General features: G+C 32.3%; 2 protein-coding genes across 2 annotated transcripts; one reads left to right on the top strand and one right to left on the bottom strand.

Annotated features, from left to right (window-relative positions):
- Positions 1 to 219: 219 nt before the first annotated feature.
- Positions 220 to 1,918, top strand: LOC143535862 (uncharacterized). Its single transcript, XM_077029998.1, has one exon. It carries the CDS (start codon positions 410 to 412, stop codon positions 1,829 to 1,831), a length of 1,422 nt encoding a protein of 473 aa, XP_076886113.1. The 5' UTR covers positions 220 to 409; the 3' UTR covers positions 1,832 to 1,918.
- Positions 1,919 to 15,832: 13,914 nt separating this feature from the next.
- LOC143535876 (aspartic proteinase PCS1-like) lies at positions 15,833 to 17,447 on the bottom strand. Its single transcript, XM_077030009.1, has one exon. It carries the CDS (start codon positions 17,301 to 17,303, stop codon positions 16,032 to 16,034), a length of 1,272 nt encoding a protein of 423 aa, XP_076886124.1. The 5' UTR covers positions 17,304 to 17,447; the 3' UTR covers positions 15,833 to 16,031.
- Between the last annotated feature and the right edge of the window lie 537 nt (positions 17,448 to 17,984).

Raw genomic sequence — 17,984 nt, 5'->3', positions numbered from 1 at the left:
TAGTTGATCACAAATCAAACTCCAAGCACCACATTAATCATACGTTCAGTAATATAATATGCATAACTTAACACCACCACACATCCACCTCCACCTCCAACTCCGCCGTCTCTCCGCCACCCTCCGGCATACTCCACCACCGCCACCACCCAATCACCACCACCACCACCACCCAGACCCACTCATCACCACACTCTCCCAATCCATCCTCAACAACAACTCAACCTCACTCCACAGCCTCATCCCATCTCTCAAACCCACCCACATTATCACCTTAATCACCCAAAACCCACACTCTCTCACCCCACAAACCCTCTTCAACTTCTTCAATTGGGTTTCCACCCAACACCCATTTCGCCACACCCTCCAGTCATACTTCACCATCATCACCTTTCTCTCAGCTCATCGAATGCACCCGCAAGCACAATCGTTATTACATTTCATAGTCTCACAAAAGGGTAAACACTCAGCTAGTTCTCTTTTCCAAGCATTTGTTAAAACCAACGAATTTGATGAGTTTGTGTTTAATACTTTAATTAAATGTTATTTGGATAACGGGTTTGTTTCCGATGCTGTTCAGCTAATTCGGTTGGCGAAAGGTGAAAAATTTAGGGTTGGTTTTGATTGTTATGACCGGGTTATTGAGTATTTGTTGAAATTGGATTCGGGTTCGAATTCGGCTGCTTGGGGTTTTTATTTGGAGGTTTTGGGGTTTGGGTATGCTCCGAGCGTGTATGTTTTTAACAATTTGATGCATAGGTTTGTTAAGGAGGGTTTGGTTAGTGATGCCAAGAAGGTGTTTGATGAAATGCCTAAGTGGGGATTACGGCCGAGTTTGGTTAGTTTTAATACTTTGTTGAATGGGTATTGTAAAGCGGGTCGGTTGGATGAAGGGTTTAGGTTGAAGAAGGTTATAGTGGAGAGTGGTCTTGTTCCTGATGTGTTTACGTATAGTGTTTTGATTAACGGGTTATGCAAAGGAGGGAGATTAGGTGATGCGTACCAGTTGTTCGATGAAATGTGTAAGAGAGGTTTGAACCCGAACGATGTTATATTCACCACCTTGATTAATGGTTTATGTAGAATTTCGAAGGTCGATTCGGCTATGCAAATGTACGGTCAAATGCTGATTAGAGGTGTGAAAGCTGATTTGATCACTTTTAACACGCTTATTAACGGTCTTTGTAAAACCGATAGAATAACCGAAGCTAGGAATTTAATTAATGAAATGACCCGGGTAGGATTAAAACCTGACAAGGTGACGTACACGTCTCTTCTTGACGGGTGTTGCAAAGAGGGAAATCTGGATTTAGCACTTGAAGTTAAGAACAAAATGGTCAAAGAAGGTGTTGACCTTGATAATGTGGCGTTCACAGCACTTATATCAGGTTTATGCAGGGAAAGATTTGTGATTGATGCGGAAAAGACGTTGCGTGAAATGAGGAAATCGGGTTTGAAACCCGATGCTGCAACTTACACGATGGTGATTGATGGGTACTGTAAAAAGGGGGATGTTAAGTCGGGTTTTCATCTGCTAAATGAGATGCGAAGGGATGGAGTTATACCGGGAGTTATAACGTATAATGTGTTGATGATCGGGTTATGTAAAGTTGGGCAAATGATAAATGCAAATAAGTTGTTAAAGTCGATGATTGATTTGGGTGTGGTTCCAGATGACATTACGTATAATATCCTTTTGGATGGTCACTCTAAATATGGTGATCCAGAATTGGCTGAGAAATTACGTGAAGAGAAAGGACTCGTTTATGATTATGCTTCTTATATCTCATTAGTTGAAGGTTCCGGTAAACATCATAACAAGAGCCCATGAAAACAACATTTAGAGTTGTTTGCATATAACTGGTTCTTTCTCAACAGCGCAAGTACCTTCGGTAAGTGTTTCGAGATGTTCATGAATGCTTATTATCTTTTTCTGATGCATTTTTAACAATATAAAAATATTCATGTTAGTTTTTAGTCTGTGACTCTTAGCACATAGTTTTTTAATGTTTATAACTCCTCACTTATTACTAATGAAACAAAAAGTAAAAGAATTCTAGTTTAAGTAGCAGAAATACATGCTTTTGAAATTTGAATTGACAAAAGTAAAACAAATACATAGTTTGTTTGTTTTCGAATTCTCCCTAATGTATTTTACAAGAGCATGCAGTAAGATTATAACATTTAAATCATGATTTGTGGAGCTCTAGGTTTAAATGGCTTGATTGAAGTTTCAACCAAACCATATACAACCCTGAGCTACACAATTTTGTAATTAAAGTGCTATAATATTATTGAAGGTTCATAGCAAATACTTTCAGGATAATTTCTAATATAAACGGATTGTGTTTTTGTTTTTCTTTGTCAATTTAAAAGTTTGTATTCTTGCTACATAAACTGGAATTCTTTTACATTTTTAATTTCATCAGTAATAAGTGGCGACTTATTAACATTAAAAAACTATGTCTTAAGAGTTACATACTAAGAACTAATATGAATTATATTACATTGTTAAAAAATGCAATTTTGATTATTTGAGTAGGTTAAATATGTATGCCAATATGTCATGTACAAGCGTTAGTGGATTACGAGTTGGTATCGATATTATTCTATTGATGTTAAGTTAGCTGTTTGATTTCCATTTTTTTACATTGTTCATGTGGTCCTAATATTCCCTTTGTCTTCATTTTACATGAATAGATATTTTTTGTTAAAGATGCAAATATGGATGAACTAATAAAAAGTAAATTAAAATCAACTAAAGTCTAATAATCGACCATAAGTTGCACCGTTGATCAAGTATCTGGATTTCTAAGACTTAAAAGAATAATATATAATGCAAAACTTATAACTTTACTAGATTACTCATTACTGATATATTTTTTAATTATGATAAATATTATTTTAAAGTTATAAACAAATATTAAAACTAAATATAATGGAATTATCTTTACCTTTGAGTATGCTTTGACCCAATGACTTTCATTGTTGAATACAAAGTATTTACAGTGCAATCTTTGCTAGTTAACTTTATACACCCTGTTGCATTATTATTGATTTGTTGAGTTGGTAGCAGTGGTAACTTGGCAGCATTAAAAGGCGGTGCTATCTTACATCAAAACTGGTGTACTTCTTTTAGATTTGCCAAATATGAATTTGCGATCTTGTTGAAGTGAAAGAAAATTGTTGGCTCCACACAATGATAATTTTTGCATCTTTGGTTAACCTTTTAATGCTTTTCATTAATTTGCTGTAAGGCTTTTGTTTCCATCTTTATAGATCGATTAGCTGTATGACTTATTAGATGAGTCCACAGTTAAGCCGAAAGTAAAATTGATCTTTCTTCATTCATGTCGCTTCTGATATGCTATTCTTCACCTTTTGTCAGGGCGTCACCCGACAAATGTCTGCTCGGAATTAAAACTCTAGAGGCCGGTTAAATTTAATTGTTTGTCCTGGGAAATCAAATTCTTCATGAATCTTCCAAAACTGGTGTTCATGGTAAGAGTTTATTTCTCACATGATCATGGTGTTAATGAGCTGCTATTATACTCAACAAAATAAGATTTAGTTATACAAAAGCTATTTGCATTTATTCATTTAAAAACAACAAAGATCACTCTTTCTTTTTACCCATCTTAATTATGAAATTGTCGTTGCTTCATCTTGGTTATTGATTTGCCTTTATAATTTGTATTTTACTATTTTACATGTTAAAAGAAAAGAATTAACTATAAAACGAGTTGATGTGGGTATAGGCACAGCGTTACTACGTGAGATCAACATGGATAGATTGCTGCAAGGCAATTTAACTGAAAAAAATTAAAAAAAAATTGTCCGTAAGTTTAGGATTTTGGTAGAACCCAATATAACCCAACTACAAACAGCAAATTAAGTTATGGATACAAGCCACAAAATATATGTCTCTTACACTTATATATTTCCGTTCTTGCTTTTCGTCTGGTCTATATCCATGTATCTCTCACGTAGTCATGTTGTACCTACTGGCTATTTACACAAAAAGTTAATAATTTGATGCATAGGCTTGATGAAATGCCTAAGTGAGGATTAAGGCCGAGTTTGGTGATCCAGAATTGGCTGAGAATTTACGTGAAGAAAAAGGACTCGTTTATGATTATGCTTCTTATAATTCGTTAGTTGAAGGGTCCACTAAACATCATCACAAGTGCAGAAACTTGCATCATGTGGTGGATTGAAAGGTTGGTTGAGTTGAAATGAGGCGTCATTTGTAAATCAAGGGAGTGAATTCTTGGATTCAACTTTTAAGAACCAGGTATGTGTTTTCATCGCCTCACTTCTTTCCTGTTGTTTCATTCTTTTGTTTTTATTTTTGATTTTTTTGGAAACTATATGTGCTAGGTTGGGTTGGGGATGTCGGGTATATGGTTTGAGTCTTGCGCAAGGCTGTAAACGAAACGAACAAGGCCTTGTTCATGTTCGTTCGTTAAGCTATTATCGGGCAAGCGAACGGTTCACGAACACCTGACCAAACGAATTTCTTTTTCATGAACGGTTCACAAACGTAAACGAACACGAATAAGCAGAAACAATGTTTTAATTGATTTTGCTAACCGAGAATGGTCCGTGTCAAAAATTTGTTCCGGTTACCAAGTTTTGCTTGTGTTTTTTTTGTCATTCATATTCATATGTTAAAGTTACATATATAAATTAATCATGTATGTTAAAATTAGAAAAGTCAATGAAAAATGTTAAAACTTTGATGAACGAACATAAACGGACGTAAACGAACACATTATTGGACGGAACTCCTTGTTCATGTTTGGTCTTGTATTAAATAAACGGAGCATAAACGAACTTCCCGCCAAACGTCCGGTTCGTTTACAGCCCTTGCGTTACCTTGTAGTGCCTGCTACTTTACTAGTACTTTTGAGTTTTTATCTTAACTATATTTGTTGAGAAAGTATTATGTATCTATTGATCATTTGATTGAATACAATCTCATTGAAGTTGAAGATGGGATAGCAGCCCACGAGCAGAGGCCCAAGAGAAAGAAATCAAGCCCAAAAGGAGAATGGTCCGTGTCAAATCAAGACCAGTCCACTTAGGCACTTACTATTCCATTATTTTCTTGTTTTCTTTTCAATATGCAATTTTGTTTAGCTAATTTCTTGTATTTAAATTGATGAGAATTAAGCATAAAGAACATTATTAGATATATATAGTCATATAGCCATAGCCCATAGGTTGTGGTTGAAATCTTGAATCTTTTGTCAAGGGATTTATTAGGAGGCCATTGATCCTTTTTAAACAATGAAAGGGTACATACTTTCAAGTTTCAACTTTCCTTTAGCTGAAATGACATGTACTAAGTACTCCACTAAAACAACATTTACACGTGTTTGCATATAAGTACTAAAAATGTTCCTGAATACACAATGACACCTACCAAAACACTAGAACTTATTTCCATAATAGAGGCTTGAATACATCATTCATCAATGCTTGAAGTGTTGCTTTTGTTAGTTCATACTACATAGTGGAATTCAAAATGCCCTTCATGTGTTCTAAATGCGGTTTTATAGACGTTGGAGACATTTGATGATAGCTAGACCTTATGTGTAATTTGGAGAAAATGGTTGAGTTCCATAGCTCACACAATAAACTCCACTACTTATAGTTTGCTCGAAATTAAAAGTCTTCAATAGAGGTCTGTCAAAGAATAAAATATTTGTCTTGGAAAATCAGATTCTTCATGAATGCTCGAAGACAGGAAGTTTAGCAATGCTAGGATGAGAGATTATTTCTCGCATGATCATCGCATACATGACTTTCATTATACTCAACAAAACTAAATTGAAGTATACAAATGCTGTTTACGTTTATAAAAAAAAAAACAAAGATTACTCTTTCTTATTACCCATCTCAATCATTAACTCGCGCTTAAACTTATTCTGAAAAAATGTTCGTTGCTTGACCTTAGCTATTGATTTGTCTTACTTACTATTGTACATGTTAAAATAAAAGAATTAGCTATATGTACGACATGCCTACGTGAGAGAAACATGTATATAAAAAGAGTTGTTGCATAGCATACATCATGGGTCAAAGGCACACGACAATATATCTTTTCCTCCATTGTTATCCCCCCATGAATGATGTCTTCTCACCAATATTACATAACACACATGCGTCCATAGGTAGATGTTTATTAATTATTATATACATAACCTTAATATGTGCTTATTAAATACATGAACTTTCTTATTTTTTAGATTCTAAGGTAATTCAACCAAAGAACATTATTGAAAAGAAATAACCCACACCATGAAAAAAAAACAAAAAAAATTAATAAAATAAAAAAAAAATCTTAATTTAAGGATGTTGGTAGAACCCAATATGAGTACAAACAATACTATAAATTTTGGATCCAAGCCACATATAATATATGCGATACACAAATCTACAAGTGCACCAATTAGTGTGTTTGGGTCACAAATATGATTGTTAGTTTATGATTGACGAGATGGGGTGCTAACATGTCGTATTCAATCGTCTCTTGACTCTTAATAGTTATATATATATATGTCCGGTTCCAGCTTCTCTTGTGGTCTATATCCATGTAGCTCTCACGTAGTCATGTCGTGCCTATACTCACATCATTAATTCTTTTCTATGAACGTGTGAAATACAATTTATTAAGATAAATCAATAACTAAAATGAAACAATGACAATTTGATATTAAATTTGTTGATTGAGATTGATAGAAAGAAAGAAAGAGTCATCTTTGGTGTTTGGAGTTTCGTAAACACAAATAACTTGTATATACTTTATTATTTAAAATAAATACTATGCCACGATACCAAACATTTTATTATCTTATCTTTAATCTTAATACTATCTGATGTATTTAAAAAAATAAAACGTAATTGTACTATGCGTAATAATATACACACCGAAGCGTAGTCATATACATAAATACATGTCAATGTATAATTGTAAGCGTACGGTGTGTAATTATAAACACGGGTTTTATTTCTAGGAGAGTTGTGTGTTTAGGATTTGCTTATTTTAGCCAACTAATAAATTACACTTTTATGACTCGTTAGCTTTTTAAAAAGTAATAAGGAGGTTTTGTAAGTAATCCCAAACATCCCATAATGTACTAAAAAATTATTTTATTTAAGTATAAATGAGAAAGTTAACATTCAAATTAAATTAACGTGTTAATTCTGAAAATCAAATAGAGTAATTATATATGCAAGTAGAGTAATTACGTAATTACATTATATAGTATTTATTCTACTTGATTTTTACAATTAGCACGTTAATTCTATTTGTATTTAGGGTGTGTTTGGGATTCCTTATTTAAGTCTAAAAGGACTTTTTGTGTAAAGGAATTATTAACTTATGACTTTTTAAAAAGAAGTTTGTAAAAAAGTGTTTGGATTAACTTATATCTATGAGTTCTTTTTTAAGAAGTTTTGATTTAGCTTATTCATGTAAAATGACCAAAAAGAACATTCTTTTATAAATCAATAAGTAGTTTTTAAAAAGTGTTTGGGATTGCTTAGTTGTGAAGTGAGGATGTAAAGGTTTAATGAGAATATCAAACCTATTAAGTTAATAAGTTATAAATTTCTAACTTTTCAAAACTTTTTAGTTTTGCCTTTTCCATAAGTTAAAATCCATAAAGCCTTATGGTTTGTCAAACACCTTATACATTTTATTAACTTTTCTAAAAATTTATAAGTTATAAGTTGATAAAAATAAGAAATCCCAACCACCCCTTAATTCAAGCACAAGTATAAATAAGATACAAAATGAATTGACTGATGCAAAATAAGTAATAAAAAATAGTTTCGACGTGGTAAACCTAGAAAAGGATTGGTTATTATGTGATAAGGATTAAAGGGTGTATATTTAGCAAAGAGTCACCATCAAATTTGGCACTTTCACAACTCACAACACACTTTCTTTTTTTCCTTTCATTATTATTTATACCTATATATCCCATGCATCGACACTTCACTTTCGGCTAACACGTAAACTTATTTAATCCAATCCTTCTTTTTCAACCATCTTTAGTTTCCTCACTTTGTTATATTTGATGCTTGTCAATATGCCGACATTTTAATAAACAACTATTAACACCATATCATTTGATACGAAGTTAAATAAGTAAGAATTAAATTTAATGTATCACCACTTGGAGTTGTGATCTAGTGGTAGGAGCTTAGGATGCTTGGGTTTTTTAATGGAGATTCAAGTTCGATTTTTACTTATGTTAGTGTGGGTGGATATCGGAAATGAAGAATTTAAGCTAGGTATTTTGCAAAGGTTGTCAGTTTGAAGCATGAGCGAACCCGAGTTATCGTCCCACCGTGTGTTACGTCAGAGAGTTTTGTTCTTGTGGTGGAAAAACAACAGCCGCCGGTATGGTTTTCCGAGGGAAAGCTCAAGCCAAACTCTGAAAGTCAGCGTGAGCCCATTTAAGGCATTATAGTTTGGCCAGAGTAGACAACGAGACTCTTCAAATTTGAAGAGTGCAATGAGCTAACACACAAGTCGTCGTTCAAAAAAAATAAAGAAAGAAAGAAAGAAAACTATACAACATAAATCAAAACTCTTCAAATTTGAAGAGTGCAATGAGCTAACACACAAGTCGTCGTTCAAAAAATAAAAGAAAGAAAACTATAAAACATAAATCAAGAATGTTATTATCTTTAGTATATAATAATAATGCTATGTTAAAATAAAACAACTTTATTAAAGTTTATTGTGTGTACGTATAGATAGCGTATTTATATATATGATTGTGTGATTATGTATTTAAGGTTGTGTAACTATATACACAAGTTGCGATAATTTCAAGTAAGGGTGGCAAACCCAACCCAAATGAATTGTTTTGGGTCAAGATAGATAAACTTTAAAAGTAAAATGGGTTATGATGGATCATAAAAATTCTTCAAGTGGGTCAGGATGGGTTGAAAATATACAAGTACGTTTCATTTATAGGTTAAAATGGGTCAAAACAAAATACCCAATTTATCTAATTCAAAATATCCAAACTATCACGTGCGAAACAAAACTCATCCGAAACCCAAAAAACGATCAAAACGAGACAAAAACCCCGAACCGACTAAAATGAAACTGAACCGTAATAGAAAAACAACCAAAACGAAACAAAAAAAACAGGAATGAAACCGAAAAACTGACCAAAACGAAACAAAAAAAGCGAAATGCAACCGAAAAGCTAACCAAAACTAAACAAAAACACAGAATCAACCAAATCGAAACAAAACTGAATCGGAATAGAAAAACGACCAAAATGAAACAAAAAAAACCGATATGAAACCCAAAAGTTGACCAAAACGAAACAAAAAAAAACGAAATGCAACTGAAAAACGAACCAAAACAAAACAAAAACACTGAACCGACCAAAACGAAAAAAAAACACCGAATCGACCGAAACAAAACAAAAACACCAAAACGAAACTGAACAGAAATAGAAAAACAACCAAAACGAAACACAAAAAAGCGAAATGCAACTGAAACCTGACCAAAACAAAACAAAAACACTAAACCGACCAAAGCGAAACAAAAAAACCAAAACGAAACTGAACCGAAATAGAAAAACGACCGAAACGAAACAAAAAAACCGAATTGAAACTGAAAAACTGACCAAAAGGAAACATAAAAAAACTAAATGCAATTTAAAAACCAGACCAAAACGAATCAAAAATACCGAACCGACCATACGAAACAAAAAAACTGAACCGAAATAGAAAACGACCAAAACGATACAAAAAACCGATATGAAACCGAAAAATTGACAAAAACGAAACAAAAAAAAAGCGAAATGCAATCAAAAAGCTTACCAAAACGAAACAAAAAAACTGAAACGTAGCCGACCAAAATAAAACAAATGAATCGAAACGAAACAAAACCAAAAAACGAAATAAAACCGAAAAAACTGACTAAAACAAAACAACACTGAAACCAAAAAAACCAAGAAATCGAAACCGAACAGATACCGAAACCGACCGAAATGAAAAAAAACAAAACCGAACCGAAAAAAACCCCGGAAAAAACTCGAACCTGAACCGGTACAAAACGTTTTTTTTTATGAACGAGGATCATGGGGAAACATTTTAGTTATTTTACATTTTGCATTTTTTATTTATATTTTGAGTTATTATTTTTTTAGTAGTTTTTTTGAATATTTTTTGAGGGATTTTAAAACCCTTTGTATGTCAACCTTCACTTGGGTCAAGATGGGTTAGTTTTACTTATCTTGACCCATATCCATCCTAACTCTCTATTTTAAAAATCCATCCTGACCCCATATCCATCCTGACCCATACTCATCCTGACCCATCACCCAAATCCAACCCAACCCACTCCCATTGCCAACTCTAATTTCAAGCGTAGTTATTAGTTCTATTATACATTGTGTAATTATTCTTTTGTTGATTATAAGTTTATAACATTGTGTAGTGCATGGTTATTAGTAACATGCATTGTTACTAGCTATCGTGTGTGTTGCAAGAATTATACGAAAGCATATACCTCGTATTCTTAGTTTATTTCATTAGTTACTTTCAAGTATAGAATAAGTGTAAGCAAATGACATTTCACCTGAGAAAATGGCATTCATGTCACAAACCAAAAGATGGTGGACACGAGGGAGTTGTGTTCATTCGACAAGACTACTTCACGAGAAAGCCCCACTTTCCTTTCAACTTTATATTTTTGAGTTATAATAACCAATCTTTTAACAAAGGCCGACCTTTGATTCTCGTGAAAATCCAAACTAATCGACAATTATCTAACTCTTTTGGGTTATTAATTATAAGCTTCCATCAAATCCGTGTTCTACATAAAGCGCCTTTTAAAGAATAAAAAGCATTTATACGTGAACTTATCATTGCAGTACAAATATGTAGCGATGTGAATATGGCAACCTTTTCAACCACAAATGAATGATTTAAAGTCGAGTTACAATATATAAATGTATCTCTTTAAAAATAAGATGTAGAATTATATTCACAGAGTTCTAGTATGCATAAGTTTGAATTACTAAAAGAGACCATCTATCATCTATGTCATTTAGAAAGAAAATTAGAATAAAATGTTTTAGATTTTATTTGTCAAATATGAAATTAAACCATATATACACATCACAATAAACATATTAACCAAACAAGTAATTAATGAGTTAGCACCGAGGACCCTAGACTTCTTTATAAAATTTATTAGTGGGTAGGTGTTTGTGCATCCAAATTCCATAAACGTACTTTAAACTCCAATTTGGAATTTAAAGAAAGACAAGAGTTCCTTAATGAATTTCATTATTTGTGGTCCACTAATTTTGTTAAATTTAACTCAACAAAAACATCCTAGAATTAGGACTTTAGTCCAATTTAGACTTTGCACCTCCAACCACAAATATCTTCTCAACTTGGTCCACTTTCCTTCATAAATAATGGACTTCACTAGGTGATTACTATTGTTGAATGTCACAAAGAGCACTAAATGTTAAATGTATGTGCATTAGGACACTTCAATCATTACTATATCTATGGTTGGTTACTTGGTTCATCTTAAAATTATTTTTTGTCATATGACTTCATACGTTAAAACAAATTCACTGATTTTGTTGTTAGTTATACATATAAATTTAAAAAGTTTTGAGACCGAGATTATAAAAGCATTTAGAAACCTTTAAACTTAAATATATATTTTATATTGTTGATCAAATAGATCATTTATCCTAGAAGTAGATATAGCCAATTTAGAAGGTTAATTTTTTGTTTTTGTTTGATAAATAAGAATTAAAATGTATTTGGTTTTCTATTTCGTGTTGTCACTTTTTATAAATCCCTTTGTTTTTATTCAGGACAGTTACAAAATTAATATGGAGGTAACTAGGTAAGGACACCTGCCATTCAATAATATATTTTTTCGTTTAAAAATTTCAGATGGTATTAAGGATAATCTTTTTTATTCTAACGAATTTGCTCTTGGTCTTACCGGAAAGAGTTATGTATTACTTAAATAGAAACAAGGTTATGATTGGTTCTAGAAAAGGATTAGATGATTATTAAAATGCACTAAGTTATCTTAGGGGTGTTTTTTTTTCACAAAAGATTTTCCTAACCTCTTTTGTATGTTTCATGCAGACCACGCGCAGACATTTAAGTCTGTAGTGTGTATGTTTTTCTGAATACATTTCATCTGCGTGATCTGTTCCTGATGCAGACATGGACTATAGTCTTTCAAACTCTTCTAAACTTATTATTTCCATCAGATATAAAAAAACCCTAGCCAACAACTCTCATTTCCTCTCCTTATCGTCACCTTCAACTTCCTTCCCTACCATCGTCGACCGCCCAACCCGCTGCCGCCTGTCAACCTTGCGTAGCTGCCTTAATTCGGGCCAATTTCTGAACAATTTTCGCCCAGATTCCAAGTAATATCAAGCGATTAGCTAGGGTCGACTTCTAACTTACCGGATATTTGAGATGAAGATCTGGCAAGATGTGAGATGAACACTCCTAAGACGATATCGATTAGAGTTTGAGAGATGTGTGCAACTATGATTAAATTAGGGTTTTATATCAATGAAAGGAGGTGACTACAAATGTGAAGTATGAAGTTATTTAACTTTTTTATTTACATCACCCTCCCTCTGAAGGTTATAATTTATAGAGTTACTCCTAAATTTTATATTTTGTTTGTTTTTATTGCTTTTTAAGTTTTATTTCTTGTATAAAAGCTTGGTTAAACATTTTAATCTTGGATTATATAGTTTGATATTGTTAGTATTTTTAATTATGGATTATTTGTATTTTTTTTTTTGCGTATAAGATTTGGATTTATGTATTTATAACTATCGCTGGATAATTTGTAGTTTTGGTATAAAGTTATATATTAAAAGTTTTACAGTCTGTAAACGTTAAAAAAACGAACAGTTTTCTTCTTGCAGATTGTAGATGTTTGATCCATCTCTTCTGCTACAGATGTATGCATATGCGGTCCTCATACTAGAGACATTTTACCTCTGAATAACAAACAACATCTTAATATTTGTTATACGATAGAAGCTCGAAGCACTTTACGTTTTTTTTTCTTTTTTTTAAGGCAAGTTGTTTGTAATAAAATATAAAATAATATTTATATAAGAGATGAGTCATGTACTTATGTCTCATGAGTGGAGTCGATGCATTCTAAATTCCTATGGCGCAAATGAATTTTGACATGATCATTGATATGAATTTCTTAACTGAAAAAAAAGAGTCATTTACATGAATTACTAGTTTGAGGCTCGTGTATTACACGGGTAATTGTTAAAAATTTTAAACTTTAACCATTAAGTGAAATAGAATCAACAAATTAATCATATATTGTTAATACATTTATAATTAAATTAAAATTACATAACTCAGATTACATAAATATGTTACAAATATGTAAAAACTTCCTTTTACACTACATTTGTGACTGTATTAGTAGGTATACATTATTTATCAAAAATCAAAATATTTAGTCCATGTCTGCTTGTAACTCTTAATAAGAAAACATATATGTCTGCTTATAACTCTAGATATAGTCATATATAGTTGTATGTGTGACAAATAAAGGTTCTCCAAGTACATACCGACTCTAAATAAATGATAATATATATTCATGATACTAATAAAAAAATTCATACACATAAAATATGATAACTTTTAATCAATTAATATGATGTCATTTGAGGAAATCTGCTCATGTTTATCCAAAAAAAACATGATTATCTCAAAAACCATATACCTGAACTATGATGATATAATAATTTTTAGAATCTTTACAATTTGAAAATTATCATGATAAATTTGTTGTCATTAATATTCTCTGTATGACATATTTTTAATTGTCTTAAAAAAATTGTATTATCAAGCAACATAAAAACGAAAATTTAAATATAACAAAATGATTTGTTTATTTCATATGAATGTAATTGTCATGATAATGACAATACTAACATTAAAACAATCTTCAAATAATAGTGATTATTCTGAGTTAGAAAAATATTAGAAGATTTAAAGTTGTATAAAGTGAAGGTAGTGATTCTTATTTATAGTCATTGAAAGTAGGGCTGTCACTTTTACCCGTAACCTGAAACCCAACCCATGAAAAGCCGTACCTGAACCCAAATTAACCCGACTCAAGAAACTCGAACCCAAGAAAATACTAACCCGAACCTGAACCGAAGTAATTCGGGTTGGTTATTGGGTCCGAATTCTAGGTTTCGGTTCAACCCGAAAACTTTTAATTTTTAAATTATATGTATTTCTAGGTATTAAAGGCTAAGCCTTAGCCGCTGACGTTATCAGATTTAATCTAAGTCGATTATTCTCATTCCACATATTATGAATCGAATGTTTATTGTTTATTATTTTGAATATAAATCATAATAAACACTTTAATTAACACTTCAAAATTCACTAATCGTCTCTTGTCAATCCATATGAAGAATACTTATTATATGTAGTAATGGATTTAGTTGGAATAAACATATAATTTAATGTCATATATTAAAATGACTTAACAGATAAGGATCATACATGAAAATTGGTTGAAAGATCTATTTGAAATAAGCCTATAATTTTAATGTCATATATTGAAATGACTTGAAAGATAAGGACTATATATAAAAATTACTTGAAGAAAAGGTGAGAGTGACTATGAGATTGACAAGTAGGAAAAATGGTAAGCTTTAAATAGATTTTTGACATGATGTTCAAAAGCATTCTTTCTTACAACTATAAATTTCTTTCTTTTTATTTTTTTAGTAAATTACTATTTTAGTTCACGTGGTTTTGATCATTAACTCTTTTAATTCAAAAAATTCTTCTTTTACATAATGCGAGTACACACAATTATGAACAGAAGAACATTATTTTTTCCTTTAGATATTCAGTATCCTGGAATCTTGATTTTAATATCAAGATCAGTAACATAAAATGCATCAATATCCATCATATCTACATAATCCAACTTCCCATCAACATATGTTCTAACGAGGTATTTGATGAACATACCACCATGGTTAAACTTCAACTAGAAAATACTATCATTATTCCCTGAGATGAAACCATCAATTAAATACTGAAGTCAGTATGAAAAAATATTTAAAATTACTTAACTAGAAACCTAATTTAGACAATACTAGAAGTTGAGAACTTACAAATCACAACATACGGTTAGTGGATCAAATTCTTAACATTATAACAAAACCACCATAGTGTCATCCCCATTGCGTTGATTGCTATTTTAATGATCGATGAAAGCAGGCTTCGATAAATAATATATAATAGTCCACTTTCTTATTTTTTTATCGGCATCTAATCTATCCTATTAAGTACGTCTTTCCCATACATTACAGGATTTGAACTGTCATTGTTTTGGTGTGGCAAATGTACCTTACCATTCGAATATCCTCGTGTAACTTTAAATTTAAATAATATAACATTTTATGTAATTAATTTAAAAACAATTACATCAACAACAGATGTCAGATCTAAAATAAATTCAGTGGACATGGTCCAACGGCCAAAATTAAATGAGTCTTCAAGAGTGATTTGCATTTGACCCTTCATGATTAAAAAGCTTTCCACTTGTCAAGAGATAATTGTTTTGGATTTCATCCACTTAAATTTTTGAATAAATTCATTCTACAACCATAACAAAACTCTTTACAGTTTTTTAAGTGTTCGGTAATAGTAATTCAAGTATGACTACTGACTAGAGTAACAAAATTATTAAAATCAATAACTATTGTATTAAAATCTAAATTTATATATAAAAAAAAATCTATGATTGTTATTGAAATGAATTTACAAAACAAAAGCAGCACTTGCGTTTACTTGTATGTTTATATAAAAGTACACTATAGTGCTTGAAATAGCACACACTGGATTGTATACCGTATTTAAGACAGTGTATAATTAAAACTTGTACATGACAACCATATTTACCACGTTTTGTCCCACCACATATCTCCTTACACTGATCTGCTACAGTCAGCTCCACTAAACCCTACCCTGCGGTTCACAATATCAAATTCTACCCATTGATTTTGTTGATGAAAGTTCCCAATAATATTACTAGGCACCCCTAATCTTTCCGACCGTCCGATCCCTAAGCAACTGATCCCACGGCCAACATCATCTAGTACCCTTTCTTTTCCTATCACTACTTCCACACCCTTGCCAAATTCAAACACCATGTTCCCTATCAACCGTCCGATCTCAACCGCATTCCCATTGAAGCACAAATCCAACGACCCACGATACACGTAACCTTTTCTCAATCTGGACCCCGCAATTCTCACAATTTCTTCTTGAATCTTGTTATATGCCGCGTCGACTAAGTAAGTGTACTCAGTGCCTGAGTCAATCATTGTTTGACCGGATCCACCAGCGTCCGGTCTAAACACTGACGGTGGTATATTTAACCTTTTCCCACCAATTCTGATCCCTTCCATACCAACAGTGTAAGCGAAGGGATCAAAATTGGGAGAGTGTTGACTTTCAGGAAAAGACAAAATATTAACATATTTAAATGTTTTAGAATACGGATTCTGGCCTAGGTAAAATGCCCCAGTCGGTTTTACTTTACCATTAATTTGTCTCGTTGGCGTGCAATACGAAAATTTAGATATTTTTGCTTGTGACGCAAAAGACAGCCGTCCAAGATTCATTCCCAAAATTCCCTCAGCGTCTTTGGATGCAGTAGCGCATCCAAGGGCGACAGGCTGGGTACTTTGGTATCGAGAAAAAGTGATTTTTTCTCTTACCAAATTACCCTCAGCCAGAGTACCATCCGCATAAAAATACGAATAGTGACAAAGGCGATTTTGGTCACACGTTGTGGGAAGTGTAAAATCCGGAACTCTTGGTTTACAAATCGGGTGATTACAAGGGAGTATCGAGAAAGACGACGATAACGAAGGATCAAAGGACTTGGTAGGGGTCTTGTTGTGACACTGGATCCATGATAACTGGCTTCCTGTGTCTAGAACCATTGGTTGAGCCTGTGGTGGTGTCCCAATGGGTAGAGACACAACTAGAGCTTGTGAATACTTGAAATTTAATCGGTGAGTGACACCGGAACCAGCGGAACGTATTTGGGTGGCTGCTGATTGATGGGAGAGTGGGAGGTAAGTTAAAGAGAAAGATAAGGAGTTGTTATGTGTGTTGGATGAAACAGAAGTAATTAATAATAATATGAAGAAGTTGATGAATAATAATAATATTGTTTTTGTTGTTGTCATGGTTGATGATGGTTTTTGGGTTTGAATGGTTGAAGGGGTTGTGTTGGTTTATATATGAAAGTGAAGAGGAGATTGTAAGTTGGAAAAGAACAATACATGGCCGAAAGAAAGAAGCAAAACGCGTTTTATTTTATTAGTATTATTAGTTATTAATATTTTTTTTTTTTGAAAAATTGTTAAATAAAGAGGGAAGAGATAGTTGGGTGGCTGGGCTTTGTTTGAAATTCAGCCATGCTATGTTTTTATTCTTTTATTTGATGCTAAAATGATTAAAAGATTTTTTGGTCTTTTTTATTTTATTAGAAAACAAATGTGAATGTTTAATATTTTTATACTTTTCTTGTTTAAAATTTCTTCTTTTTTTAACAGCAAAGTAACATATTTGTCATGGACAAGGCTTGACATTCATTTTGGACCTTATATAAATAGTAGTTTTTGAATTTAATATATGCCAATTAATAGATATGTTTTTACTTATCATGTGATAGTATTTAAGCAAATTTATTTTGAGGTTTTTACGGTGGAGTTAATGCTTCAAATAGTTTTTCCTTTGGTTGGTGAAAAACACAAATGACTAAACCTTCTAGAGCACTAGTGACACGGGCATCGGAGTGCTACGTACGATATGTTGTGTGAGTATGCTTTAGCTAAAGAACAAAGAAAATAAATATGTGGGGGTAA

This window comes from Bidens hawaiensis, unplaced genomic scaffold (assembly GCF_021521415.1).
Source record: "Bidens hawaiensis isolate Kalapana, Puna unplaced genomic scaffold, B.hawaiensis_p1.1 tig00010669_1, whole genome shotgun sequence".
NCBI classification, from domain to species: domain Eukaryota; kingdom Viridiplantae; phylum Streptophyta; class Magnoliopsida; order Asterales; family Asteraceae; genus Bidens; species Bidens hawaiensis.
The sequence above is the reverse complement of the archived record's forward strand: the minus strand, read 5'-3'. Positions and strand labels throughout refer to the sequence as shown.